This window comes from Pelophylax lessonae, assembly GCF_965119305.1.
Source record: "Pelophylax lessonae genome assembly, chromosome: 13".
Lineage (NCBI taxonomy): Eukaryota > Metazoa > Chordata > Amphibia > Anura > Ranidae > Pelophylax > Pelophylax lessonae.
The window spans coordinates 19,892,551-19,919,041 of NC_138780.1; the positions used below are offsets into that span (position 1 = coordinate 19,892,551).

Genomic DNA, 26,491 nt, shown 5'->3' on the forward strand with positions numbered 1-26,491 from the left:
ACTAGGGGACCCTTATTTGGGTAACAAGTGCCTTGGAAAGGCTTAGGTGCCAGCTGAAATGCAGAACAAGTCCTGGGGACCAGGAAAGCTACTTGGTAATGACAAGACACCCTGGTGTTAGGGTTCTGGTGCAATCAAATGACCCTAGCGCCAGTGCCCCAAGTCTTCAGATAACCCATGTTATCACAGCTTTGGGGTACCTGCTGTCTTGAGGGACTTGAAGTACTGAGTTTCAAACCTCTCCGAAAATACAGTTAACAGGGCCAAAAAGTCATGGCTTATAGATAGCATGTAAAGGAGAAAAAAATTACGATCCATGAAATGCTTTTGCTGCTAAACTCGAGATTGAAGTCAGAAAAGACACTTCTTTACATCTTTACAGATACAGTTTGAGCTAGCAGCCTACCAACATGAATGAGAAATGTTAAAATAAAGGTGTGTGTATGCATGTGAAAACCCGTTTTCGACAATATATTTAATTTTTACCAAGTGGGAGTTGAATGAATCCGCAGATAATTTAGCAAAAGCCAATAGTTTCATTTCTACATATCTCTGCTGTATCTTCCTCTGCCTAAGTAGCTGAACTTTCATTTTCATGTTCCTTGTTAATAGGTCATCTTGTGGTTTTTCACACTCTTCGTCTCTTCTTATATACAGTAGAGACAAACAGAGAGCGAGATGTGGGACTTTTAAGATGCAGTTTTTGGTAAGTAATTTTACAACTCTATTAGAAAATATAGATATTTATTAATCAAAAAAAATACAAATCTATAAAATCATTGGCACATCAAATGCCACTGTCACACACAAGTTTCCTGCAGGGGGGAGTATAAAGGACCAAACCCTACATAGATAAATGAACAGAGAATTAGAATAAGGCCAACAAGATATTAGGCTTGTAGTAAAGCTAAAAAAAATCCTACTGTAATCCATACTCACTTATTTAAGAATAAAGCTAAACAAAGGGGGAGCAAGGATGTCCGCTGGAGGCTTTAGATGTCTTGAAGAACGTTCATGGAAACTGTAACAACCTGTATATGTGTATATATATATATATATATATATATATATATATATATATATATATATATATATATATATACACATAATGTTCCAATGCTATAAGTAAAGGTAATTAGGGTTGCGTGTAGATAACGTTCCCAAAGAAGTGAATATGAATTTAGTAGGTAAACGCAACATATAGAGTTGCATACTTTATACATTTTCCAGCACAATAAGCTCCTATTTTACCCACAATAAATTGTTTCCCACTATACCTTTAATGGGTCAGTACTGGGCTTGGTCTATCCAGGATGCCAAAGTCCTCAGGAACCCAGCCGGTCCTATAATCCTAATGGACCCAGTAGATTCTATTGAGGGATAATATTACAGGCTGCACATTAATTCATCGTTATCTTAGTCCAGGGGTCTTCAAACTATGGCCCTCCAGTTGTTCAGGAACTACAATTCCCATCATGCCTAGTCGTGTCTGTGAATGTCAGAGCTTTACAATGTCTCATGGGATGTGTGGTTCTGCAACAGCTGGAGGGCCATAGTTTGAGGATCTCTGTCTTAGTCTATAGTTGTATAGGATATAGGCGTATAAGGTTAAGTTTTAACCTGCCTGCAGCGTATGGACCATCCAGCTCCCTGTGTTCCTAAAGTGTGGCCTCAGCCATGGGGGTCTATTTGTACCCCCCTATCCCGCCAGCGCATACACATCATGACAAGATGCGGATGCTAGGATGGGGGACCCCGCATGCCCAGGAGTGTCCCCTGCATGCATGGAGGCCCGTGACGCCGAGACACCCAGGGGCGGGGATACGTCACCAGCAAGTCCCGCCATGATGACCAGCCATACCCCCCCCCCCCAAGTGCTGACGCCCGTCTCCCACATACCTTAGGCCAAGACGCAGCGGGTCACACAGGACCCAGGCCCCCCACCTTGACATACGCCCCCCTATGGGCGGCATGTGGCTGCCTCACACAGGCAGGGAACCAAGGCCAAGGGTCTCCCAAGTAATGACACCCGGATAGTACCCTCACCTGCGAGCCAGACACATGCCTCAGGCGTCCGTGCGGGGACTCATGGCCACAGTAGGTGATCCCAAAGGCAGGCATTTCAAAAAAGGTTGGGAAATAGTTGATAAAACCCTGCTGGGTAGAAAGATATATAAACATTAAATAGTGTTTAAATCATTCCCTTTTTTGGGAATATTATCTACATGCCCCCTCATTACCTTTCCTTATGGCATTGGACCATCATGTAGATAGAGATATAGATAGATATATAAATATATAGATGTTGTTACAGTTTCCATGAACGTTCTTTGAGACATGTAAAGCCTTCAGAGGACATCCTTGCTCCCCCTATGTGTAGCTTTATTCTAATATAAGTGAGTATGGATTACAGTAGGAATTTTTTTGCTTTACTTCAGGCCTAATATCTTGTTGGAACAAGAGTTAACAGGCGCATTGGCTGCAGGCCCTAAATAAGTCAATTTAAAAGCCCATTAAGGAGGGAATGTTATATGGTAGTATGGTGAAAATAGGAAGTCCAAAGACAAACTAGGGGAAAGAAAAAAAAAAACAGTCAAGCTTGATATATGGAACCTGCCATTGCTGGTCTTCTCCAATAAAAACAGTCAAGCTTGAGATATGGAGCCTGCCATTGCTGGTCTTCTCCAATAAAAAAAAAAAAAACAGTCAAGCTTGAGATATGGAGCCTGCAATTGCTTGTCTTCTCCAAATAAAAAAAAATAAAAAAACAGTCAAGCTGAAGATATGGAGCCTGCCATTGCTGGTCTTCTCCAAAAAAAAAAAAAACAGTCAAGCTTGAGATTTGGAGCCTGCCATTGCTGGTCTTCTCCAAAAAAAAACAATCGAGCTTGAGATATGGAGCCTGCCATTGCTGGTCTTCTCCAAAAGAAAAAACAGTCAAGCTTGAGATATGGAGCCTGCCATTGCTGGTCTTCTCCAAAAAAAAAAAACAGTCAAGCTTGAGATATGGAGCCTGCCATTGGTGGTCTTCTCCAAAAAAAAAAAACAGTCAAGCTTGAGATATGGAGCCTGCCATTGCTGGTCTTCTCCAAAAAAACAGTCGAGCTTGAGATATGGAGCCTGCCATTGCTGGTCTTCTCCAAAAAAAAAAAAACAGTCAAGCTTGAGATATGGAGCCTGCCATTGGTGGTCTTCTCCAAAAAAAAAAAAAAAAAAGAAAAAGAAAAAAACAGTCAAGCTGAAGATATGGAGCCTGCCATTGCTGGTCTTCTCCAAAAAAAAGAAAAAGAAAAAAACAGTCTATTATCTATAGTCTGCTATTGCTCGTCTTTAAAAAAAAAAACAGTCAAGCTTGAGATATGGAGCCTGCCATTGCTGGTCTTCTCCAATAAAAACAGTCAAGCTTGAGATATGGAGTCTGTCATTGCTGGTCTTCTCCAATGAAAACAGTCAAGCTTGAGATATGGAGTCTGTCATTGCTGGTCTTCTCCAATGAAAACAGTCAAGCTTGAGATATGGAGTCTGCCATTGCTGGTCTTCTCAAAAAAAAAAAAAACAGTCAAGCTTAACCATTTACCGCATACTAACGTATATTTACATCGGTAAACTTTGCGGTAGTATACCGGGATGATGCCTCTAGCTAGAGACACCATCCCGGTACCATGGTTTAGTGTCAACGGTCGGCTTTCCGTCGGTAATGACCGATGCGGCTCGGGAGCCGCTTGATATTTACCCGGGTGAGCGGGAGGGGACGTCCGTGACTTTGCTCGGGGCTCCCGTCCCACCGGGAGCCCCGAGCACCCAGCCGGCACGTCCGCCGGCTGGATGGAGTCCCGATGAATGCCAGAAACGGCTTCGATCAGGTCTCCGATGACGTAACATGGAGGCGGCGTCCATGACGTCACTTCCGGGTTACTGTGCTGCAAAAGGCGGCAAATTTAAAAAACGTCTGTATGCAAAAACGCAGTTTTTGGCGTTTTGCATACATGGAAGTGTAGTGGAGGGGTCTAGGGTCTTTTAGACCCTCGATCCCTCCATAAAGAGTACCTGTCACTGCATATTGGTGTCACAAGGGATGTTTACATTGCTTGTGACAGCAATAAAAGTGATCAGATTTTTTTTTTTAAACAAAACCTGTAATAAAGTTAAAAAAAAATAAAATAAATAGAAAAAAAAAATTTTAGCAGCCCCCGTCACCGTTAGCTCGCACACAAAAAAAAACGTATACGGAAGTCAAGCCGCGAATGAAATCACTGTTCAAAACACACATGTGAGGTATTGCCGCGATCGCCAGAGCGTGGGCAATAATTAAAAAAAAAGAGCTACACTCTAACTCTAAACTGGTAACCGTTACATAAATTTAAAACGTCGCCTATTGAGATCTCTATTGACTGTAGTTTGTCACCATCCCACGGGGGGGGGCGCAATTTTAAACCGTAACATGTTGGGTATCTATTTACTCAGCATGACATCATCTTTCACAATATACAAAAAAAATGGGCTAACTTTACTGTTTAGTATTTTTTAAATGCAGTGAAATGTGATTTTTTTCCAAAAGATTGCGTTTTTAAAGACCGCTGCGCAAATACCGCGTGGCAAAAAATATTGCAATGACCGACATTTTATTCTCCAGAGTCTTTGCTAAAAAAATATATATAATGTTTGGGGGTTCTAAGTAGTTTTCTAGGAAAAAATACTGATTTTAACTTGTGAACAAAAAGTGTCCGAAATAGGGCTGGGGCTTAAGTGGTTAAGATATGGAGCCTGCCATTGCTGGTCTTCTCCAAAAATAAAAAATAAAATGCTTGTGGCTTGGCTGGGGTGATGATAGATTTCAATAGTTTGAATGTTCTAATGATGCTCATTTAGTATCTGTCCAATCTGTGGTCGCCTCTCTTCCTTCCTCCTCCAGTCTGACTTCTCTAAACTGCACTTATCTTTCAGACCTGCTCTGTCTACAACGTATATTGGCAAAAAAACTTCTGGTTCCTACAGATGCAGCATTGCAGAGACAAGCCGGAGTAATGTGCAGGCTGTGGGTTCAATGCCAGATAATCATCTTCATCTGTAAGTATAGAAACTATTACTCATATTATTACCAATTACTACTGGATTCTCTATGCCTTGTTACAAATGATTACAAATGCAATGGGGATTTTATGTATGCATATTTATTTTTTTATTCCTAAAGGCACTTTAAGCATTGTGGTTTGGGTTTGGGTGAGGTTTGGGTTTGCCCCTACCATGGTTTTGAGGTGAATCCTTTCATATAAAGTGCTAGTACATCAATATATGTAATAACCCCTATTCAAAATTCATATCCAAAAAACAGTACAAAGCAAAAATACCGCCTTACTACTGAAAGTGGTAGTGCAACAAAATCTGTGAACAAAGTGCATCAATACAATAATCAGAAAACAAAAAACTGTTATGAGCTCAGTGCGGTCTAAACAAATGAAAAAATATGAAAAAATATATATATGTGAAAAACCCAATTAATTAATCAATAAAATATATATTATTCATATGCAAATCAAAAAAACACATAAAATTAAAACGCAACAATAGCAATCATTAAAAATAAATCAAATAAAACACAGCAACGCTTAAGATGAAGCTCCCCTATCACTGGTAAATGGGGTCTTTAAAATATAATGTATTAAAATTGAAACATTAAAAAATTTAAACGTTTTCACATTCCTAAGAAAAACAAATAAAAATATTTTGTGAAACAGTGTCCAATATTCCTTAAAGTCCTCCGTGAGGATGTCCAGCGACGAAACTAGTAGGACGGGGCCAGTACGCCGAGCATTGCCCCACAGGTCTGTCTTACTCGCGGATTCAGTACACGGCCGGAGGCGAGGAGGAGGAAAACAAAATAGCAATGTTTTTAAACCCCCAGTGTCGGGCAGTGTGACTTTTTATGTTTTAATAATTACGTGGAGTTTTTTTTATGGAGTTACACTATATGGATTCTCCTTTCTTTCAAATTACTACATACCCTCACATATCCTTATAAAAAGTGCTTGTATGGGAAGATGGAAATTATTACTTTTTGAAATAGGATCTAACCTGCTGGAAATTTTATGTAAAAAGACGTATTTTCTGGTTTATAATCTGACCAACCACCCCATCTGGTGAGTCAGTTTGGGGGATATGGCGGAAGGATCACATCGGGTGTATTGCACGAATTGTTCACAGAAGAAGTTGTATATGATGTTATCAGATGTTATATGATGTTATAGACACCTTTCTTTGACACTTTTAGTATTCACTTGGGGGAATATTGGATTGACACTGTTTTACAAATTATTTTTAATTTTATGTGGTTTTTGATTTGCATATGAATATTATGTATTTATTGATGAATTAATTAGGTTTTACACATATATATATATTTTATATACATTTGATTTGCATATGAATATTATGTATTTATTGATGAATTAATTAGGTTTTACACATATATTTTTTTTATATACATACATATATATATTTTTTTTTATATATTTATATATTTTTATATAAAAATACATATATATATTTTTTTTTTTGTTTAGACCACGCTGAGATCATAACATTTTTTGTTTTCTGATTATTGTGTTGATGCACTTTGTTCACAGATTTTGTTGCACTAGCACTTTTAGTAGTAAGGCAGTATTTTTGTTTTGCACTGTTCTTTGGATATTAATTTTGAATAAGGGTTATTACATATATTGATGTACTAGAACTTTAAGTGAGAGGATAACATCAATAATTACCTACTAGGGGAGTATAAATTTGCGCTGATATATTTTTAATTAATTTTCAATGTGGGATCACCTGCAGTGAATTAGCAGCTTGGACTCCTCCGTAGTGGTGTATGACCATTGATTATCTTGGTGCCTGATCCTTCTTTGGTATAAATGTTATTCAGGTGAATCTTGCGTGTTTGAGATTTACAGTCCTGTTGAATTTTTTTGCAGATTCACTTGGAAGACTTTTTTTTTTTATTATTATTATTATTATTTTTTGTTTATAGCATGGAAGGGTATATTGAATTTTTAATTCTACTGCACTGTATGGCTTTTGAACCATGGAAAGCAAGATTATAAGGGCCAATAAGGGAGCGTTTTCATAAGTTAGTCCCCTCTCACTGTAAAAGGGGGGCACAGAGCAGCTATAGTGATCTTGAATTGAAACCTAATGTAGAAAAAACTGTTAAACTGCATAAGGAAAGATCAGGACAGTTAGGAAACTGTACTTTAATTCTGATCGCTAGTTCTTTTGACAATCAACCCCTGTGCTGCCTGGGGGGGGGGGGTGCAAAAATTGGCTTTTTTTCCAGGAGGGAGTAGTTTGGGGTTTTCAATTATTTAGGGGGGGGCTGTACCTGGTGGGAGCTCCTGCCAGGGTCCCCTCTTTCTGCCTGTGCTCTTTTCTGAGGCCTAGGGATCCCTCCTGGGTCCTTGGAAGCCTTGTAGTGTTGCACAGGGCCGCCATTTTCTTGTAGTCTGTGTGCGTAATGCACAGCGGGCATGTTTGTGTAGTCCGGCGGCCATTTTGCGGTAGTTTGCCATTGAAAATAGCGGCAGTCCTGACAGTGGAGCCCTCTGGGTGGCGATTTCAGCGGTGGGAGCCCCTCCTCATCCCCTGGTTCTGACCCCTGGATCGTTTCACTTCCTGATTGCGGCACGTGTAGTGCAGACTCACTGATTGTATCTGTGCATGAGACCTTAAAAATGGAGGACGCAGCTGAAGCTGCGACTGAGGCGTCGGTTCCCTTTGGCACTCCATCCAGAGCGGCAAAGGTGTTACCTTCCCCTCCTATTTTGACAGATTGTTGCTAAAGAGTGGGAAGGACCAATACGTCCCCTTGTGGTCCCTAAGCGATTTGCTAAGCGGTACCCCTATGAGGAGTCCCTTCCTAAAAAGTGGACTGTTCCACCAGTGGTGGACCCTCCAGTCTCCAGATTAAACAAGGCAGCCATGATTCCGGTTGAAGAGTCCCCAGATTTTAAGAACCCGGCTGACAGGAAGGTGGAGGCTGTGGCCCACAATATGTACACTGTGGCTGGTTTGGCACTGAGGCCAGTAGTTACCATTGCCCAGGTGTCGCAAACTCTGACTGAGTGGGCTAAGCTTTTACGCTGTGACCTTGAGTGGGAACAGCTCCCCCCTGCCTTTGCTGAGCTGGTGGACCAGTTGGTCCAGGGGCTGCAGTTTATCTGTGATGCCTCTTTGGATGCGGCACCCCTAGTCACTAGGCTCTCTGTTTCAGCAGTGGTCCTTCGGTGTATCTTTATTTGGCTCAAATGCTGGTCTGCAGACCACGAGTGTGCGCAATTTTTAAACCGTAACATGTTAGGTATCCATTCACTCAGCATGAAATCATATTTCACAATATACATAAAAAATTGGGTTAACTTTACTGTTTAATTTTTTTTTAAATTGAGTGAAGTGTATTTTTTTTCCAAATAAATTGCATTTGAAAGACCGCTGCACAAAGACCGCATGACATAAAATATTGCAATGACCGCCATTTTATTCTCCAGAGTCTTTGCTAGAAAAAAAAAAAAAAAAAAATATATATATATATATATACTGTATATATATATATATATATATATATATATATTTATTTATACATATATAATATTTTGGGGTTCTAAATAATGTTCTAGCAAAAAATACTGATTTTATCTTGTAAGCAACAAGTGTCAGAAATATAGAATAAAAAAGTGCAGCTCAATCATAAGACTACACGTTACAACAGCAATAGTAAAATAATAAATCCAAGTCCACTTTGTAAGGAGACAAAAACTCCAATAAATCATATAACAAATAAGTGCAAGGACTCCAGTCTGTAAAGTGCATAGTAGTAAGAACAGTCTTTCTGTAGGTAGTAGGAAGCAGAGACCAGGGTGCTGATGTGACAAAATCATGCAATGATTATTTTAAGTGCTCTTATCGTCCCACCACCAAGGTATTCTCTGCCTCTCACCTTCATATACTGACCCTACAGGGCCAACCAGCATTGAACCAGGTTTCCTGATATTAAATCTCTTCCTCTATTAGGGGTTTCTATCCCAGGGTTCCTCCGCAGTGTGTATATGCAGGGCGAAAGAAAAGATCTAATGCTCTCCGTATACTGAAGGGTATTTATTAAAGTTAAATATTGCACTTACATACAGAAGTTGAGTAAAAGCATCAAATAAGCAAGAAGAGTGTGCATCGGCATGTTTCTGGTATACTGAGATGGCTGCGGCCTGTGGGTCACGTGACTTCCCTCCGTACGCGTTACGTCCTTGAATGGGCGGGAGTTTGTTAGCGATGAAGTGTCAGAAATAGGCTTGGTTCTTAAGTAGTTAAAGAGAAACTTCACCCCCCACCCAGGTTAATTTTAGTATTAAGATATGTTTGAGTATAAGGTATGAAGAAACAAAATGCTTATTGGACTCCATACATTTAGTTTGGTGCTCCTCTCCTTCTAAATATTCAATTGGGTTTTCTTTAGAGGCCCTCTTGAATGCAGAGGAGCTGCCAGGCAAGGACACTGCACTCTTTTACAAGCAACTAACCATGTCCTACCATTTCGAAATTTAGAATCTGACGACTCTCACCCGCACCTTCTAAATTATTCTGTCCCTAGTTGAGGCCTCCTGTAACTTAAGAACAGTTTATGGTCTAAGTCAGCGTTTTCTTCGGGGACACTAACTTTTAGGCATAAACCGCTAATAGTCCTTGAGGATTGAACATGGAAATGCTGATCTGCAGTATAATCTGTAAAACAAATTATTTCTTCTCTTGCAGATTTAATGACAGAACACTCTGGTAAGTTTATGTTTTTCACAGGTTTTATTTTTTACTAGTAAAAATTGCAACTTCCGAAAATAAAAATAATCTTACATGCTTGTCACATGCTCATGAATCTCTTTTTAATCTATAGCTTTTTTTTAAAGGACCTTTCCCATCTTTAAAATAATTCTATGTATGGTTTATGTTTATTATTTACCCTGATTTTGGTGACATTTGGGTGGTGTGAAATCTATCAAAGTCTTCAGGTTTGCTTCTACACACTGCTTTTCTCACCCAAGGCTCCCAGTTGTAATCAAACGGAGCTTCAAGTAGTCATTTTATTGTGTTCAGCATGTATATATATCACCCATGGTTGACACCCCATGGGCATGGCCAGTGCTAAAGCCACACATTTGAAAAATAAACTCTTTGTCTCTTGGCAACCATTTTTGGAGCTTTTTTTTAGAACACGAGTGTGGTCTGACTGTGGCCTTTTTTCTTTTACACCCATGTAATGGAGGCTGTTAAAAGTAGCACAGATACTGGGCGAGTTGATTCTGCAAACCAACCTTTTTTGAAGTATTATTATTATATAGGGTTTATATAGCGCCGACAGTTACGCAGCGCTTTACAACTTGAGGGTAGACAGTACAAATACAATACACTTTAATACAGTATGAATCAGAAGGCTCTGCTCGTTAGAGCTTACAATCTAAGAGGGAGGGTCAAGAGATACAAGAGGTATAAACTGTGGGGAATGGGCTGATGGAGAAAATAAAAGTACAGTTGTTAGGTGGATGCCAGATAGGTTTCTCTGAAGAGATGAGTTTTCAGGGATCGTCTGAAAGTAGACAAAGTAGGAGATAGTCAGACAGATTGGGGTAGAGCATTCCAGAGGATGGGAGAAGCTCAGGAGAAGCCCTGGAGGCGAGCATAGGAAGTGGTTACAAGGGAGCTAGAGAGCAGGAGGTCCTAGCAGGAACGAAGAGAACGAGTTGGTCGGTATTTTGAGACCAGATTAGTGATGTAGCTGGGCGCCAAGTTATGGATGGCTTTGTAAGTTATGGTTAGTAACTTGAATTGAGTTTGTTGGTTGAGTGGCAGCCAATGGAGGGATGACTCTGCCTCCAACCGCCCCCCCCCCCCCTTCCCCTCCCAAGTCTTCCTCTCTTATCCTTAACATATTTTCTCTAAAACTTCATTGTTTTTACTTGACCTTGAATAAGACATTTAAAGAGGTTGTAAACCCAAATTTGTTTTTTGTTTTTTTTTCTCACCCTGAGAAACACATAATGAGCTAGTATGCATCGCATACTAGCTCATTATGAAATACTTACCTTAGAACGAGCCCCCGCCGTGCAGCCCGCTTACCTGTATGACGGGCGACATGTTCAGTCGCCCGTCTTCCAGAATCGCGGCATCCGGACATCTGATTGGCCAGAGCCGTGGGGACGTCACTCCCGCGCATGCGCGCGGGACCAGACGGTCACGGCACGGGGCTCTGAAGGAACGGCACCAGCGGCCGTTCCTTCAGAGCGCATGCGCCAGTGACGTCACTGGCTGCATGTAAGGTAAATATCTCCTAAACGGTACATGTATAGGAGATATTTACAGTACCTATAGGTAAGTCTTATCATAGGTTTACCTATAGGTACAACTTGCAGAGGAGGGTTTACTTCCTCTTTAACAAATATCTGCAGTTGTAGCATCAGATGGTGGTGATGGTTGGCATTGCCAACACCACCATCTGGCATCAGCATAACAGTTCTGCCATATTCTTCTGCTGTTCAGTAATATATCTCTTGTCAAATTCTACATCACATTCTAAATGCTATGGTAGTCAACCTCCAGAAAGTGGCTAAACTTTGCACATTTTTTTTGCCTTTAGCGATTATACCTGTTTAGGTTGGAATCGAATCCTGTTCAACCTATTCAACTATCCAAATTGTGTACACATACTTTAACTACCTTTTATGTATAGACAGGTACACTTTTTTCTTGTTGGCTAATGTACATTGTCTTGTAGGATATGCAAAGAGGCCTGTGGTGATGGTCACTCCAAACTATAATAAGATCCTCACAGGAGAGAAGATAATGATGACCTGCGATGTGGAGACTGATGCACCGGGCTGTTCCTGGTACCATAATAATATTCTGGTATACACAGGATGGGAATATGTCATTTCATCGGCTAAGATAACACACAGTGGAGATTATCAGTGCCAGAACCATGCTGGAGAGAGAAGTGAGGTTGTCACACTGAATATTACCAAAAGTGAGTTGATCCAAAGTGAAAATGCCGTACTCCCTGTTCCCAAATGCTTATCATTAAAGAACCCTCAGTGTTCATCTATGTGTTTTAGGAGTTGCTTTGAGGTGGGAGATGTATCATATAAGATGGCAGTGTCTAAAAGTACAAAGGTTTTGAATCAGAATTTTCACATTAGCCCAAGCTACAATTCATAATTGACCCAATTTAAATGTTATTATGTAAAGGGTCTCCAAACTTTCTAAACAGAAGGCCAGTTTACTGTCTATTGTCCTTCAGATTTTACAGGGCTGGATTGTGGCCAGTGGGAGTAGAAAATGTCCCAGTGTCAATGGGAGTAAACAATGCCTTAGGCTTGGTGGTGGTGGGTGTAAAAATGTTTTACCGGGGGTCAGCAGCAGGAGGAGGAATAGTGGCCCATAATTGGTATTAGTGGAAGGAATAGTGCCCCATCATAGGTGTCAGAGGGAGAAATAGTGTCCTATCATTGGTGTCATTGGGAGGAATAGTGTCCCATCATTGGTGTCATTGGGAGGAATAGTGTCCCATCATTGGTGTCATTGGGAGGAATAGTGTCCAATCATTGGTATCAGTGGGAGGAATAGTGTCCCATCATTGGTGTCATTGGGAGGAATAGTGTCCAATCATTGGCATCAGTGGAAGGAATAGTGCCCCATTGTTGGTGTCTGAGGAAGGCATTATTCCCCATCTTTAATGTCAATAGGAGTAATTGTGCCCCATCATTGGTATAAGTGGGAAGAATAGTGCCTCATCATTGGTATTACTTGGAGGAATAGTACCCCATCAATGGTGTCAGTAGGAGGACTAGTGCCCCATCATAGATATTAGTTAGAGGAGTAATACCCCATCATTTGTATCAGTGGGTGGAATAGTGCCCCATCATGGGTATCTGTGGGAGAAATAGTGCCCCATCATTGGTAGCTGCAGGAGGAATAGTGCCACCTTTTTGGTATCAGTGGAAATAATACTGCTCCATCATTGGTGTCAATGGGGGGAATTATGCCCCACTGCTGGTGTCATCGGGAGGAATTACAGCCCATCTTTAATGTCAATAGGAGAAATTGTGCCCCATCATTGGTATCAAAGGAAGGAATAGTGCCCCATCATTGGTATAAGTGGGAAGAATAGTGCCTCATCATTAGTATTACTTGGAGGAATAGTACCCCATCAATGGTGTCAGTAGGAGGACTAGTGTCCCATCATAGATATTAGTTAGAGGAGTAATACCCCATCATTTGTATCAGTGGGTGGAATAGTGCCCCATCATTGGTAGCTGCAGGAGGAATAGCGCCACCTCTTTGGTATCAGTGGAAATAATAGTGCTCCATCATTGGTGTCAATGGGGGGGAATTATGCCCCACAGTTGGTGACATTGGGAGGAATTACAGCCCATCATTGACGTCAATGAGAAGAATAGTGCTTAAAAGGGACAGATTAAGGCAAGCAAAGGGTCGCTATTTGGAGACCACTGCTTTATGCTATTCAGCCCTGTTGTTGTCCCTCAACATTTATACAGAGAAGTCTGAGCTTTGCTGTCATGTGAACACATAGAAATACATGAAAACATGCAGGGCAATTCGGAACATTGGGGAGGAAAAATGTTAAAGTTGGTTTATTGCTGAGCCTTTTCCGTTTACTTGAAATAAATAATTTCTGGATATAACCACTCATAATAAAAATAGCAATCGTCAGATTGTGGAAAACCATGACAATACCCATTGAAAAGGAAAATCTTGTAGAATGTAGCGAATTAAAAAAAGTTCTCTAGTATACTATAGAACACTCAGAAAATCTTTCAAAACTGGTTAAAAGCACCCAAGATAATTGTAATTGTAAAATTTATATGATTTTTCCCCAACAATTAAAATTAACTTTTTTGTCTGGTTTTGGTATGATACTCTTTTGTCTATATCTTTGGCTCTTGTAGAAATGTCTGATTAATGCATAAAAAAATGTTATGTATTCCTTACTGTACACATCAATATTGTTAATTATTTTCTTACAACAAAGTTAAATAGACAAATTAGAAATGAAAATGATAAATTTCTATTTGTTGAAAATGTTCCTATAATGCACTTTTTCCACAAATTTGCATTGAAAGGCTGACCAGAGTTCAGCTTTAGGCTACGGTCACATCTTGGCGTTGCTATTTACAGGCGTTTTTTCAGGCGCTTTTACAGGCGTTTTTGTGCAGGCGTTTTTAGATTGACAAGTGACCAATGGAAAAAAATAAAATCGCCTGTAATGTGCCCAATAAGAAGCTCATGTACTTTGTTGAGCGCTGGGCGTTTTACTTAAAACGTCAAAACCCTCAGATGTGAACAGGGGCCATTGAAATGAATAGGATTTGTCTTGTTGGGCGTTTTTTGAGCTGATCCTAGAGCAGAAAAACTCCCCAAAAATGCCCCAAAACGTCTAAATGTGAACTCAGCCTTAAGCTTATAAAAGTAAATCTGTTGCACTTGTGGCATGCAATACTAGGAGATTCTAAAGGGGTTAAAATTGTTATGGAACTTTGAATCCTGTATTTTCCCCTTTACAAAACCAAATTTATCCCTTGGTATTACTCTGATGTTACTTTTGTGAGATAATGGATATAACAGATATCATGCATGATGTGTTTCAGGTAAGGTCGTCCTTCAGGCTCCAGTCTATATATATGAAGGTGATGATGTGTCTCTTCGATGTTACTCTCCATATCCTGCCATACAGACAATATTTTACAAGAACAATCAGATGATCCCGACTAACGACTCTGATCTACTTCCTATAAAATCTACAGACTTGACTTCTAACTACAGCTGTTCAAAACAAATCCTGTCTACTTTCTATAATACTTATACTACTGATGAAACCATTATAGCCTACACAGGTAAGTATCATTATATTTGTTTATATATCTCTTTCCTAATGTGTTAAAAAGAAATGAAAATTATCTACTTAAAAACAAGAAAAATTATCTTTATGAGCTTATGAAAGTCAACAGACCAGGCTTTAACTCAAATTCTTTGCCATGATCAGTGCTAACAATAGGTCACCTTTGGTTATAGCACATTGCGACAAGGTACACTGTAAGCATGCCTGAATGAAGTTGGCAAATAACATCAGCACAACCCCATACGCCTAGTGCCAAGCGGGGCCCATTGTAGATGGGACTCAATTACCCATGATTATAGGGTAACCCATTTGTGAGACCCACTAGTGTGCAACTAGTGTAGGTAAATGTATTTTGTCGACTCCTGGTAGCTGTGTGAGTCTGTAATTGGGTAGGTTTAATCCAGATTAGGCTGGAGGGCGCTGCAGATCAGGTTCCTGGTGCCTCCCCCTGGTTCAAGAAGCTGAAGACAAGGCCGGCTAGTGGGGAAAGGAGGCAGCAGGTAAGGCCAACATCCCTAAAAATGGAACACAAAAGAGGAGGAACCCCCTGTGGGACTTTCAACTGTCTTTATCCTAATTAAAAGGAAAAAGACCATTGAAAGTCCCACAAATGGTTCCTCTCCTTTTGTGGTTCTAGTAGCTTGGAGAAGCTTCTGGAAGTTAGTGGGCACAGGGTAGGAGGTCCTGATCTGCATACTTGAGGCACCTTGTCTATATGCACAATTATTTGACATACCATTATGTTAAATTCCAAGAAGGCAGTATAAGGGCAGGCTAGGGTAGTATATAGACAGGTTTAGGTAATATACTGAATATAGACAGGCTAGGGTAGTATATGAACAGGCTAAGGTAGTATATAGACAGGCTAGGTTAGTATATAAACAGGCTAGGGCAGTTTGGGGGGGGGGGGCTAGGGTATTATATGGGCAGGCTAGGGTAGTATAGGGCCAGTCTGAGCAGCCTGGGGGGGGGGGGGGATTTTCATCATGACACACAAAACTGCTGGAAAAGAAAATCTGTGCATTCATTTGCTGGGTAAATAGAAGAGAAGGAGAGGTGGTTAGGGTTCAATTGTCTGCCCCTTTCAAAGTTCTACCTGGATCCAATGGACCCAGCGGGACCCCTGGTAGGGCTGGCCCACATACATAGTAAAGCTAACTGGTATCATAATATATAGGATGGACACCAGAAGTCAGGTGCAGAGGGTAGTTCTGCAAAAACGAATCAGGCACCATTGGGCACATAGTCCCATGTCTGGCGGAGTCTGTATAGGCCCAGCACTGAAGCCACTCTTCAGAGCTGTGGATTGGAGCTCAGGACCAGAAGCTGATTCAGATGAATATGTAGCATTTCCTTACCCCTTGTAGATGAGGGGAACCCTCAGATGGCTAGGTGGGCTAATATTTTAGATCTCAGGGCAGAATCCTTTACCTTGTGTGGGGTGAATAGAATTGGCTGCAAGTCACTTTAGTAGGTTCATAGATTTTAATAAAGCACGAATAATCTCAAGGAGAGAGAGCTAGGTCACAGGATACCTTAAATAAAAATTGTCTCCAGTTTTGTCTTCTAGCAACAGTCAATACAAGCTGTAGGCTTTTAAGACAATGCCTGCAATTTGTGTTGGTAGATTGTTAAACACCAACCAGGTAGAACACGTACCTCCCAGGATGAACACCCATAACCTCCTACTATGTATACCAAACTCTCCAGGACACTATTCATTGCTCCACACAGGCAGCCATCTTCCTGCTCCATTACTTCTATATGTACCCTCCAGCAAAGCAGCATAAATTCCCTAATTATTTGCAATAAACCTTCTAATTATTTGCCAGAAAATAATAGGTAGTGATAACTCAGGAATATGATTTCCTTTTGCTCTATCTGCCAGGGTCATTTCCTAACAACAGGCAAAAATAGGCAACAGTCTGGAATGCCAACAAACATAGAAAAACAACAACTAAAGCTCGGACTAACTCCAAAATAGCTCTCACAAAATTTAGAACAAGATCACTATGTTACTCCCACTAACCAACAGTGTAAAGGGGCAGAAAACACTCTGACCACTAATAAAAAGAAGCACAAGATCCACTGACCACTGATGTAGAGGGGGCAAAAAAAAAAAACAAACACTTCTCACCAAAGCAAAAGCTATTGACCACTACTGTAAGGGGCACCAAAACCACTGACCAACAATGTAAGGGGGCACCAAAACATTGGCCACCAATCTAAAGGGGCAATAAAATCACTGACTACCAATGTAAGGGGGCATAAAAACTACTTACCACCAATGTGAGAGGGACACCAAAACACTGACCACCCACTAAAAGAGGGAAACTACACTAACTAACTTAAAATGGGGCACTACAAACGTTTGACCACCAACTACAAAGGGGCTCTATACTGACCACCAATTAAAAGTAGTAAAGATAAGACCTCAAGGGCAATTGAGGCCAGCTAAAGTGCTTGCTAGGATTAAACCAGGGATGTCCAAGGTTTGGAGATTGGTAGGCGTTTATATAAAGTGCTATGTGCTAGCGTATAATCGGTCAGATAATTATATAGAATTAAAATAAACTCATGGAAATAAATGATTAAACCAGTGCTAAAAGTGGATGAAGGCAAAAATAAAATTCATATAAAGCACAGTAAAAATAAATGAATATATATATCATATGAGTGCCTTAGGTGCAAAATGTGCAAATTAAAGTCCAAGTAAAAAGTTCATATGTGACTTAGGTGAAAATACAAATAGATCTTGAGTGCCAATAAAAGAAAGTGCAGTGTGTTGAATCCTCCAATGATCCAATGGTACTTGTGGTGTCACCATGAGAAATAATAGGGGGATGCACTCACCACCAGAAGTAGTGGGTCTTATATACCATACGGTATTAAGACCTATATACGCCTTAAGGCCGCCTGGGCCAGGTAGGTCACTGCTGGGCTTTGTAGTACCATGGCGATCCGGAATCCCTCTCCTGGATGGCCTGGATTCTCAGGGTCTGATCAGGGTAAAAGGGTAAGGGCTCTTTCACACGGTCCGCCTCCGTAGGCGGATCCGTGTTGCTCAGCAGGGATCGATCCGCGATCCCCGCTGAGCCGGTGCGGATGACAGCTCCGTCTCCGCTTGCAGAGCGGAGAGGGAGGTGTCTCAGCACCCGCTGCCCTCTATGGGGGATCGGAGGAGAGTGGACCGCTTGTCCGCTCTCATCAGATCCGCTCCGCTCCTATTACTGAACGGATGGAAAAATAGGGTTTCCATCCGTCCAGATTTCACGGACAGGATCGGATGCGGATGTCAGCGGGTGTCAGCGGAGGTGTCTCCGCTGACACCCGCTGCCCCATAGAGCTGCATGGAGGATCCGATCAGATCCGCCTAAAAAACTGACAGGCGGATCTGATCGGACCGCCTGTGTGAAAGAGCCCTTAAAAAGCTCCAGATAGTGCAGTACCGTTAAAATAAATCTTTAATATGATAAGCAGGTTTACAGAACATAAAAATCGGGAGAATCGTCAGCCAAAAATGGTGCCTGTTGTTATCACAAGAAAGCCGACTGTCCGCCGACTGTCCGCTCTAAAAAATGGTACTGGGGTGATGCTTGCAGGCAGGACTGCTGTTAGAAATCACAGGGCCCCCGTAAAGCCTACCTGGCAGGTCCCGCCCTCCCCGAATTTATCAAGACAATATTTTTTACTAAAAATACACTAAAATCTTTATTAGCGGACACAAACATAACAGAGAACCTGTGTGAATTAGCCTTTTTTTTTATGTTTTTTAAATTTTAAAAAAAATTACACATTTTTTTTTTCAATATTAAAAATGTTTACAATCATTTTATTTTTCTATTTTTTTAATTATGTATTACTACATTTAATTATTATTATTTTTTTACAATTTGTTATCTTTTTACAGGACAGGGAAGCCTGCAGTGCTGCGGGAGGGAGGGTAGAGAGGGGGCACAGTGAAAGGGGGGGGCACACGGGGAAGAGGGAAACAGAAGCAGGCAGAGCAGGGAGGGGAATGATGCCCTGCATCTGTATCTATCTCTGCAGCAGCTGAAAGCTGGCAAGAGGGGGAGAAACAGGCTTTTTTAGCTGCTGCAGAGAGCTGCATAGGGCTTCTTTCTGTTATTGCCCCTCCTCCTGACCGCACTGATTCCCTATGCTGTTGGGGCCCCCCCTGTGTGCCCAGGCCCCCTACAGTAGTGAGTGAGTCAGTAGTAAGTTGTGACTGGAAATCTCTACGTTTTTGATCCCCTACAGTAGGACCGGTGGTCCCCCCCTTTCAGCGGTCCTGCTTGCAGCTGCAGGCATTACCCCGGAAAACAACCCCTTCAAGCCGAAGATCGCATATTTGCGTTGTATTGGAGTGAAGGGGTTAAATGTATTTTTAAATGCAGATTATTGTGATTTTAATACTGCTATTTTCTGTTTGTTACTACTTTACATGATTCTTCAAATATTTCTGATTTTGAATCATGATGAATCATTAATTTATACATAGATTTATCTGTTTCCTATGATGCCTTTAAACAGAATTATGTAATGTATTTTCATTATTGTCTTCCTCAGTGTCACATCCTGGAGATGGTGATTCGGTGACCTTCACACCAGAGTACAACAAGTTACTTACAGGAGAGAAAATAACGATGACGTTCAATGGAGGATTTGGCGTAACGCCTCACTGGTATAAAGATAATGAGAAAGTGGCAGAAGGACAGAGCTATACAATCACATCTGCCCAGGTTGGGCACAGCGGGATCTACCAGTGCCGGACAAAAAGCAGACATAGTGACAAATTCAGGCTGGATGTCAGTGATGGTGAGTTATTTACGTACTAATTCCCATTTTTTTAAGAACAGCTATTATTATAAAACTGTATGCAGAACAGCAGCGTTAGCTGAATGGGGCAACATTTTTAGACACATTGTTAGTATAACTTCCTAAAACCTTAAAGAACTTTTGTTTATTTATCACAGGGGTGGGGAACGTATGCGGCCCGCAAAATCATTTGGTCTGCCCCACCAATGGCACTGCAGGCAGCCGGGCAGCAGCACTATTTAATTATGTGAGGGAGGACTGTAGAGGCACACAGTGTCACGTGTTTGGCCTTCACCAGACATCCCAAGTCTCCCGTGTGCGACCTGTGGCTCACTGACACTCGAAAGTGCCGCGCAATATACTGGCTGTCAGCTGAGCTGTCAGATGGAAGTCCATGCTTCCTGTATAGTTCCGGCTCCATCCTGACAGTCTGAGGCACATGCGGAGTAATATCAAATGTCAGGACTGGCCGAGAGAAGAAGCATCGGCTCTGCAGCATAGTTCCTCCAGCCCGGTGCCGCTCCTCACACGCTCGCTCCGTTAATGTCATCATGAGTCTTGAGCCAGCATTTCCCACCAGCAGTACAAGCCAGCAGTAGCCACAAGCAGTACCAGCCATCAGTACGAGCCAGCAGTACCTACAGCAGTACCAGCCAGCAGTACCCACCAGCAGTACCAGCCAGCAGAACCCCCAGCAGTACCAGCTAGCATTTCCCACCCGCAGTACCCACCAGCAGTACCCACCAGCAGTACCCACCAGCAGTACCAGCCAGCAGTACCCACCGCAAGTACCAGCCAGCAGTACCCGCCAGCAGTACACACAGCAGTACCATCCAGCAGTACCCACCAGTAGTACCAGCCAGCATTTCCCACCAGCTGTACCAGCCAGCATTACCCACCAGCAGTACTAGCCAGAAGTGCCACCAGCAGTACCAGCCAGCTGTACCCACCAGCAGTACCAGCCAGCAGTAACCACCAGCAGTACCCACAGCAGTACCAGCCAGCAGTATGCACAGCAGTACCAGCCAGCACTACCCACAGCAGTACCAGCTAGCAGTACCAGCCAGCAGTACCAGCCTGCAGAACCCACAGCAGTACCAGCTAACATTTCCCACCCACAGTACCCACCAGCAGTACCAGCCAGCAGTACCCACCGCAAGTACCAGCCAGCTGTACCCACCAGCAGTACCAGCCAGCAGTAACCACCAGCAGTACCCACAGCAGTACCAGCCAGCAGTATGCACAGCAGTACCAGCCAGCAGTACCCACAGCAGTACCAACCAGCATTTCCCACCAGCAGTACCCACTAGAAGTACCAGCCAGCATTTCCCACCCACAGCACCAGCCAGCAGTACACACCAGCAGTATCCACCAGCAGTACCCATCAGCAGTACCTGCCAGCAGTACCCGTCAGCAGTACCACTGCTGAAAGCTAGGTACAACAACCTCCCACTGCTTGAGTTCTACAAACGTTACATAAGGAATGATGAATTCCCCACTTTGAGAAGATATGCATTAAAATATGCATCTGTGTTTGGAAAAACTTACTGCTGCGAGCAGTTCTTTTCAAAACTTACCGCCGCAAAGAGTTGACTGCGCTCCAGACTGACCGACGCAAACCTGGAAAACCAGTTGGCAGAAGCAACATCATCAATGCCAGCTAACATCACACGCCTCACAAAAAAAGAAGCAGTTCCAGCCATCAGGGGTGAGATAATTAAATAAACAGAGAGAGAGAAACCAGCGCTATGGATGTGAACTCCTGAGCCTCTGAGAATAATTTGGGTTGCAGCCACCAACCAACCCCTACAATAATAGGGGTTAGAGTATAATATGGGGGAGAAAGAGTTGGAAATGGCGCTACCCAGAGTATGTGTAGCGAATACACAAAATAAGTGGGTGTAATTTTGTGGAAAATTAAATGTTTGACCAAATATAACAGGCTAATTTTTAAGTTGATCATTTTGTATAGCCCGAATGATGTTATAAATATCCAAATGGCCCTTGGCAGAAAAAAGGTTCCCCACTCCTAATTTATCAACAAGTCTGGCAACTGTGATCTATATCTGCACAAAGGTACAAAGCTACAAGCCTACAGAGGCACACTAATGGTGGACATATGCTCTGCGCTAAAATGAATATTCAGTTCCACAAAACGATGACATTAGACATTAGTCGAGCAAGACCTGGCTGAGTGATGAATAACAGATAGTGACAAATTTGTTTGACCCAAGTCAACAGATAGTGTTGGAAAAATAAATTGTTCATACAGGGTCAATTAATGGCTTTTTTTTCACTCTTGTGAATCACTTATGATCAATGTACATGTGAAAGCATGAAAAATTCCATCAATCAACTCTGTAGAATACATTTTTTCCTTCTGCCGCAACGCACTCTACTTGTGTCTATTGAAACCTGTTGCTCATTGCTCTGACATGGAATTTTGTCTTACTCTATCCATGCCCAATTCAAATGTTTTGTAGAATCTAAGATCAATTGTTCAGTTTTATCATACCATGTATGACCACTCTAAACTCAATGCTTATCATATGTTTGAGGTAGAAAATGTATATTTTACTTGTACAGATCTTTTTTATTCCTCATAGAGCCCCTGGTCTGATTCTCTTGCCAACTACAATGTTCTTGTCACCAACACTACTAACCCTTCTGGCTCCAAGTCATCCCCTCCACTCATCTCCTTTTCTCCTGCCTGGTGAAAGTGTCCCAAAATTGGGAATTTAAAGGGTTAAATGTATGGCGTCCAAGAGATTGTATGGAGTGAATCATTTTCTAATTAAATCTTCTTGATCAGTTGTTGGCACTTGGGGGCTCACCATATCTGTTCTCTACAGCAGCTGTATTGATCTACTTGGTTTTCTTCACAGGATAGGTGTACATTTCTCATGTGCAATACACAATAATAGATGAGTTTTCTGTCCTTTCACCACCACCTGCAGTCTTCAACATCTGTTAGATATCAGTTTGGTATTACCATATGACGGCAATGGTTGTAGGTTCAGTTTTCATAAGCAGTGAACCTCTGTAGTTAGTGTCACCATAACCTTTACTCCAGTTTTCCAGAATGAATTTATCTATAATCTCTCCCATTGATACAACTCCATAGCAGGCATCATATGGCTCTTGTTCCATTCTATTAAAGATCAGTAGTCAGTGGGGTTCTAGTTAGGTAAAACGTTGCTCTATGTGATATTGCCAAACACAAGGCCCACGGCTAAATGCAGCCCGCCGGGCCATTTCATATGGCCCTTGCACCCACGGCTATTTTCAGCGGAACGTTACAGAACTCTGTGCCACCTCTGGCTCTTGCCCTCCACTCCCCACCCACCACCTTCACTTGTAGACACAAAAGCCTTCTGGGCTTTCATCGACAGCTTTCCTCTTGGTTGCTCTCACAGTTCCCTGCCTACCCTGCACTCATGCTGGGGACAAAGGAGATGCGGGTGCAGTATGGGTTGGGGCATCACATGGTAAGCTGCGCTGTGATCTATATCTGTGCCTTGGTGCAGAGATGCCAACCAATGACCTCCCTGAATGTGAGAGAGAGAGGCGGAGCCGCCTACACTGCCGGGGGATACTAGACCTGGGCCAGGTGGGTGAAATCCGAGGAAGCTTTTTTTTTGGGGTGGGGGGGGAGAGGGTTGTGTAGGGTGATGTGTGAAGTGGTGGGGGATAGGGGAGATTGGTGCAGAGGTCAGAGCTGAGGAGGGGTGGAAGTGAAATGTGGACAGTCTTTGAAAGAGAGCTGAACCCTGTATACTGTGCATAGCACACCCCTAAACCCTGCACTCTGTATGTAACGCACTCCTCAACCCTGCCCTTTGTACACATCACACCCCTAAACTCTCCATTCTGTATGTAGTGCATCCCTGAACTCTGCACATAGGCCACCCCTGAAGCTGCTCTCTGTACATAGCGCATCTCTGAAGTCCACATATACCGCACTCCTGATATTTATTGCCCCTTTAAGATCTTACCACTGTTAGTACAATTTGGCCACACCCACTGGTCGATGTGGTTCGGCAGGGGGGAGGCCGTGGTTGAGTTCCTGAACCTATTCTCTGAGCAAAAAAAGCCATGGATAAATGTATATAACCAGCCCTTCGAGGGCAACCATAATGCTAATGAGGCCCACCATGAAAATGAGTTTGACACCCCTGCTTGTTATACCTTATATGTTTGAGTATAATTTCCCAAACTATAATTATAACGTGTTTTTTTTAGTCAATCAAATTTCTTTTTAAAAGCATACACCAAGCGATATGAATGCAGACTAAATAGGGAATATATATTTATTCACAAGACATGTATTCTCAATAAATAGTTAGATATGGGTGACATAAAAAACTAAATAAAATCTTACGTATAATACAAAATTGTTTGCAACACTAGTTAATGGGTTTTGCTCAGCAATATAAATGAAATGAAAGGTTTCATTTCTCCCAGACTATGTAAAAACCATATACTGTAATATAGACATTAATTATCAGACGAAAGCGTTTGCGATTTGTGTAGCCAACAGTTACTCCTCTGCAGTCGGAGTGAGAGTCAAACTACGTAAAACGTAAAACTAGTTTGCTAATATACAGTATAAAATAAAGTTAACAAAAAATCTACGATGGTGGTTACATCTGGGGAATCCTAATCTAAATATCACGAGCACTCAATATTCAGTATTCAAATAATCAATGACAAAATCAATAAAACACATTCACCCATCCAAAATGGCTGCTGGCTCACAATGGTCGTTACCAGAGATGACTGCCTTTCCCAAAATGCTGGCTGGTTAGGAGGAGCTTGCATCTAGCGTCCTTAAAGTTTCGGAGTAGTGTGTGGATGTGTGTGTGTTTGTGTCCTGTGTCCTTTGATGAACAAGTATGATCTCCTATATACTGTTTTGGGACAATAAACTCATAAATATGATAATAAGAAGGTGGAACTTCTTTCCATTGGTTAAGGCAGATAAAAATTAACTTTCTTGTGTGATTAGGCATGGCCTCTTTTAACCACCAAGTGTATCCTATGGGAGAAATATGTGTTCTGAATTATTCTTATAAATGATTTGTTGTAAGAATGTCCATTTTCTCATGGTACAGGCATAGCCATATGATATTTCTAATATACAGTAATGTGAAATCTGATTGGCTGCTATAGGTTACTGTACATGCTCTTTGCTTAGCTTTACAGAATCAGCTTGCCTGTAATAGAGATGGTCTGATGATAGGTTTGTATTGCAGGTCCGCTCATCCTGCAGGCTCCTCCTCTTGTGTATCGGGGTGTTGATCTGGTTCTAAGATGTCACAGCCGTCCTGGGTATAGGGTCATCAATACGACATTCTACAAGGATGGTAATGTCACACAGACTTCAACTAATGATCTTGCTACATTTGTTATTCTACAAAACAAAAACCAAGTTGTAAGATACAGATGTAAGAGAACTTTATCCTGGGATAAATACGTAACTTACACAGATGAAGTGTCCCTACACATCAGAGGTAAGTGCTCATCACAGTGAGTGCCATGAAAGTGTCTGTAACAATAAATGTATTTCTGGGTCTCTGGTGTGAGCATATCCAACAATTGTTTCAACATATTGGCAGAATATGTAGGATCTACCACCTACCAGATTCCCAAATAAATCCTTGAGCCTCCATGTTTGAAAGATAAGAAATCCAACAAATGAAATAGGTGGGTCAAGGACAGTCAGGCAGGGGTCGAAAGGATTAGATGATCCTAGATATCCTAAAGCCAATAAGTGGAGCAGGCTTTAGCTTGCTGCAGCTTCTAATGCACATTGTGAGTAAGTCATTTCAGTACAGGACAGGAGCCCATACAACTGTACAAGACTGAAGGAAAGGCCGGGGGTCAGCTTTAAAGATAAAAGCCCAGTACACCAGAAAGATCATTATATCAACAAATGTAGATATTTAATTTATTTTCTCAAGAGTAGTAAAATACATTTTAACTCCAAAATTATACATTTCTCGTGACGACAAATTAGTCATAACTGTGTAGTGTTATTGTTAGGCTGATAAAAGACATACGTCTATTAAGTTCAACCCCAATAAAAAAGGAAAAAAACTGCCTTTGATCCAGAGTAAAGCCCCGTACACACGCAACGATTATCACCAGGAAGAGACACAGCGGCCATATTTCTGGTGGGATGCGCGAGCACCCGACCGCTCGGAGGTGGAATAAGCAACGCTCTCTAATTGCGGCAGTCCAGTAAGTGTATACTTATCCTTTGGGAGCAATAAACGTTTTAGCAGTGTACACTATGTGTTGGCATTTTGTTTCCTCACATGGGGAGCCTGTAAGGACCTAAGGACTGTCCGCTTGGTGGATGACATCCAATGAGGTGGAGTGAATGATCCCGGCTTTCCAGTGCTTGTACCATTGGCGTTTTTTGACCTTTGTGATGAGGGTCAAGGGGATCTGGTAAGGATCAGTGTGTGCGGTGCCTGGTGGTGGTTTCCCTTGCTGAGGATCTTCACATCTCTCCCCTTCTTTTGGAAGTTTTATTTCTATGCATGAGAAAGAACTTGAACTGTTGCTTTTTTATCCACTCATATCAAGGACATTTCTTTGATTACAGCTACCAGATTAGCGCCACATTTGTATTTATATTATTATTGATCTTTCTGTTCCAAAGATTTGTGTTGGCTGCTTTTCGCATACTGAATTTTTAATATATTTTAGCGCAGCAATTAT

At 41.8% G+C, this 26,491-nt stretch overlaps 1 protein-coding gene across 1 annotated transcript in view; it reads left to right on the forward strand.

Moving 5' to 3' along the window:
• Window positions 1–4,947: 4,947 nt before the first annotated feature.
• The window catches only part of LOC309569109 (uncharacterized protein), a gene marked incomplete at its 3' end in the record, with an annotated part of 108,554 nt that continues 87,010 nt past the window's right edge, over window positions 4,948–26,491 (forward strand). Inside the window, exons 1-5 of the mRNA XM_082274873.1 lie at window positions 4,948–5,067; window positions 11,804–12,052; window positions 14,694–14,939; window positions 19,514–19,762; window positions 25,018–25,275. Coding sequence (XP_082130999.1) covers window positions 11,827–12,052; window positions 14,694–14,939; window positions 19,514–19,762; window positions 25,018–25,275 — 979 coding nt within the window. The 5' untranslated portion in view covers window positions 4,948–5,067; window positions 11,804–11,826. The remainder of the gene's footprint in view (window positions 5,068–11,803; window positions 12,053–14,693; window positions 14,940–19,513; window positions 19,763–25,017; window positions 25,276–26,491) is intronic.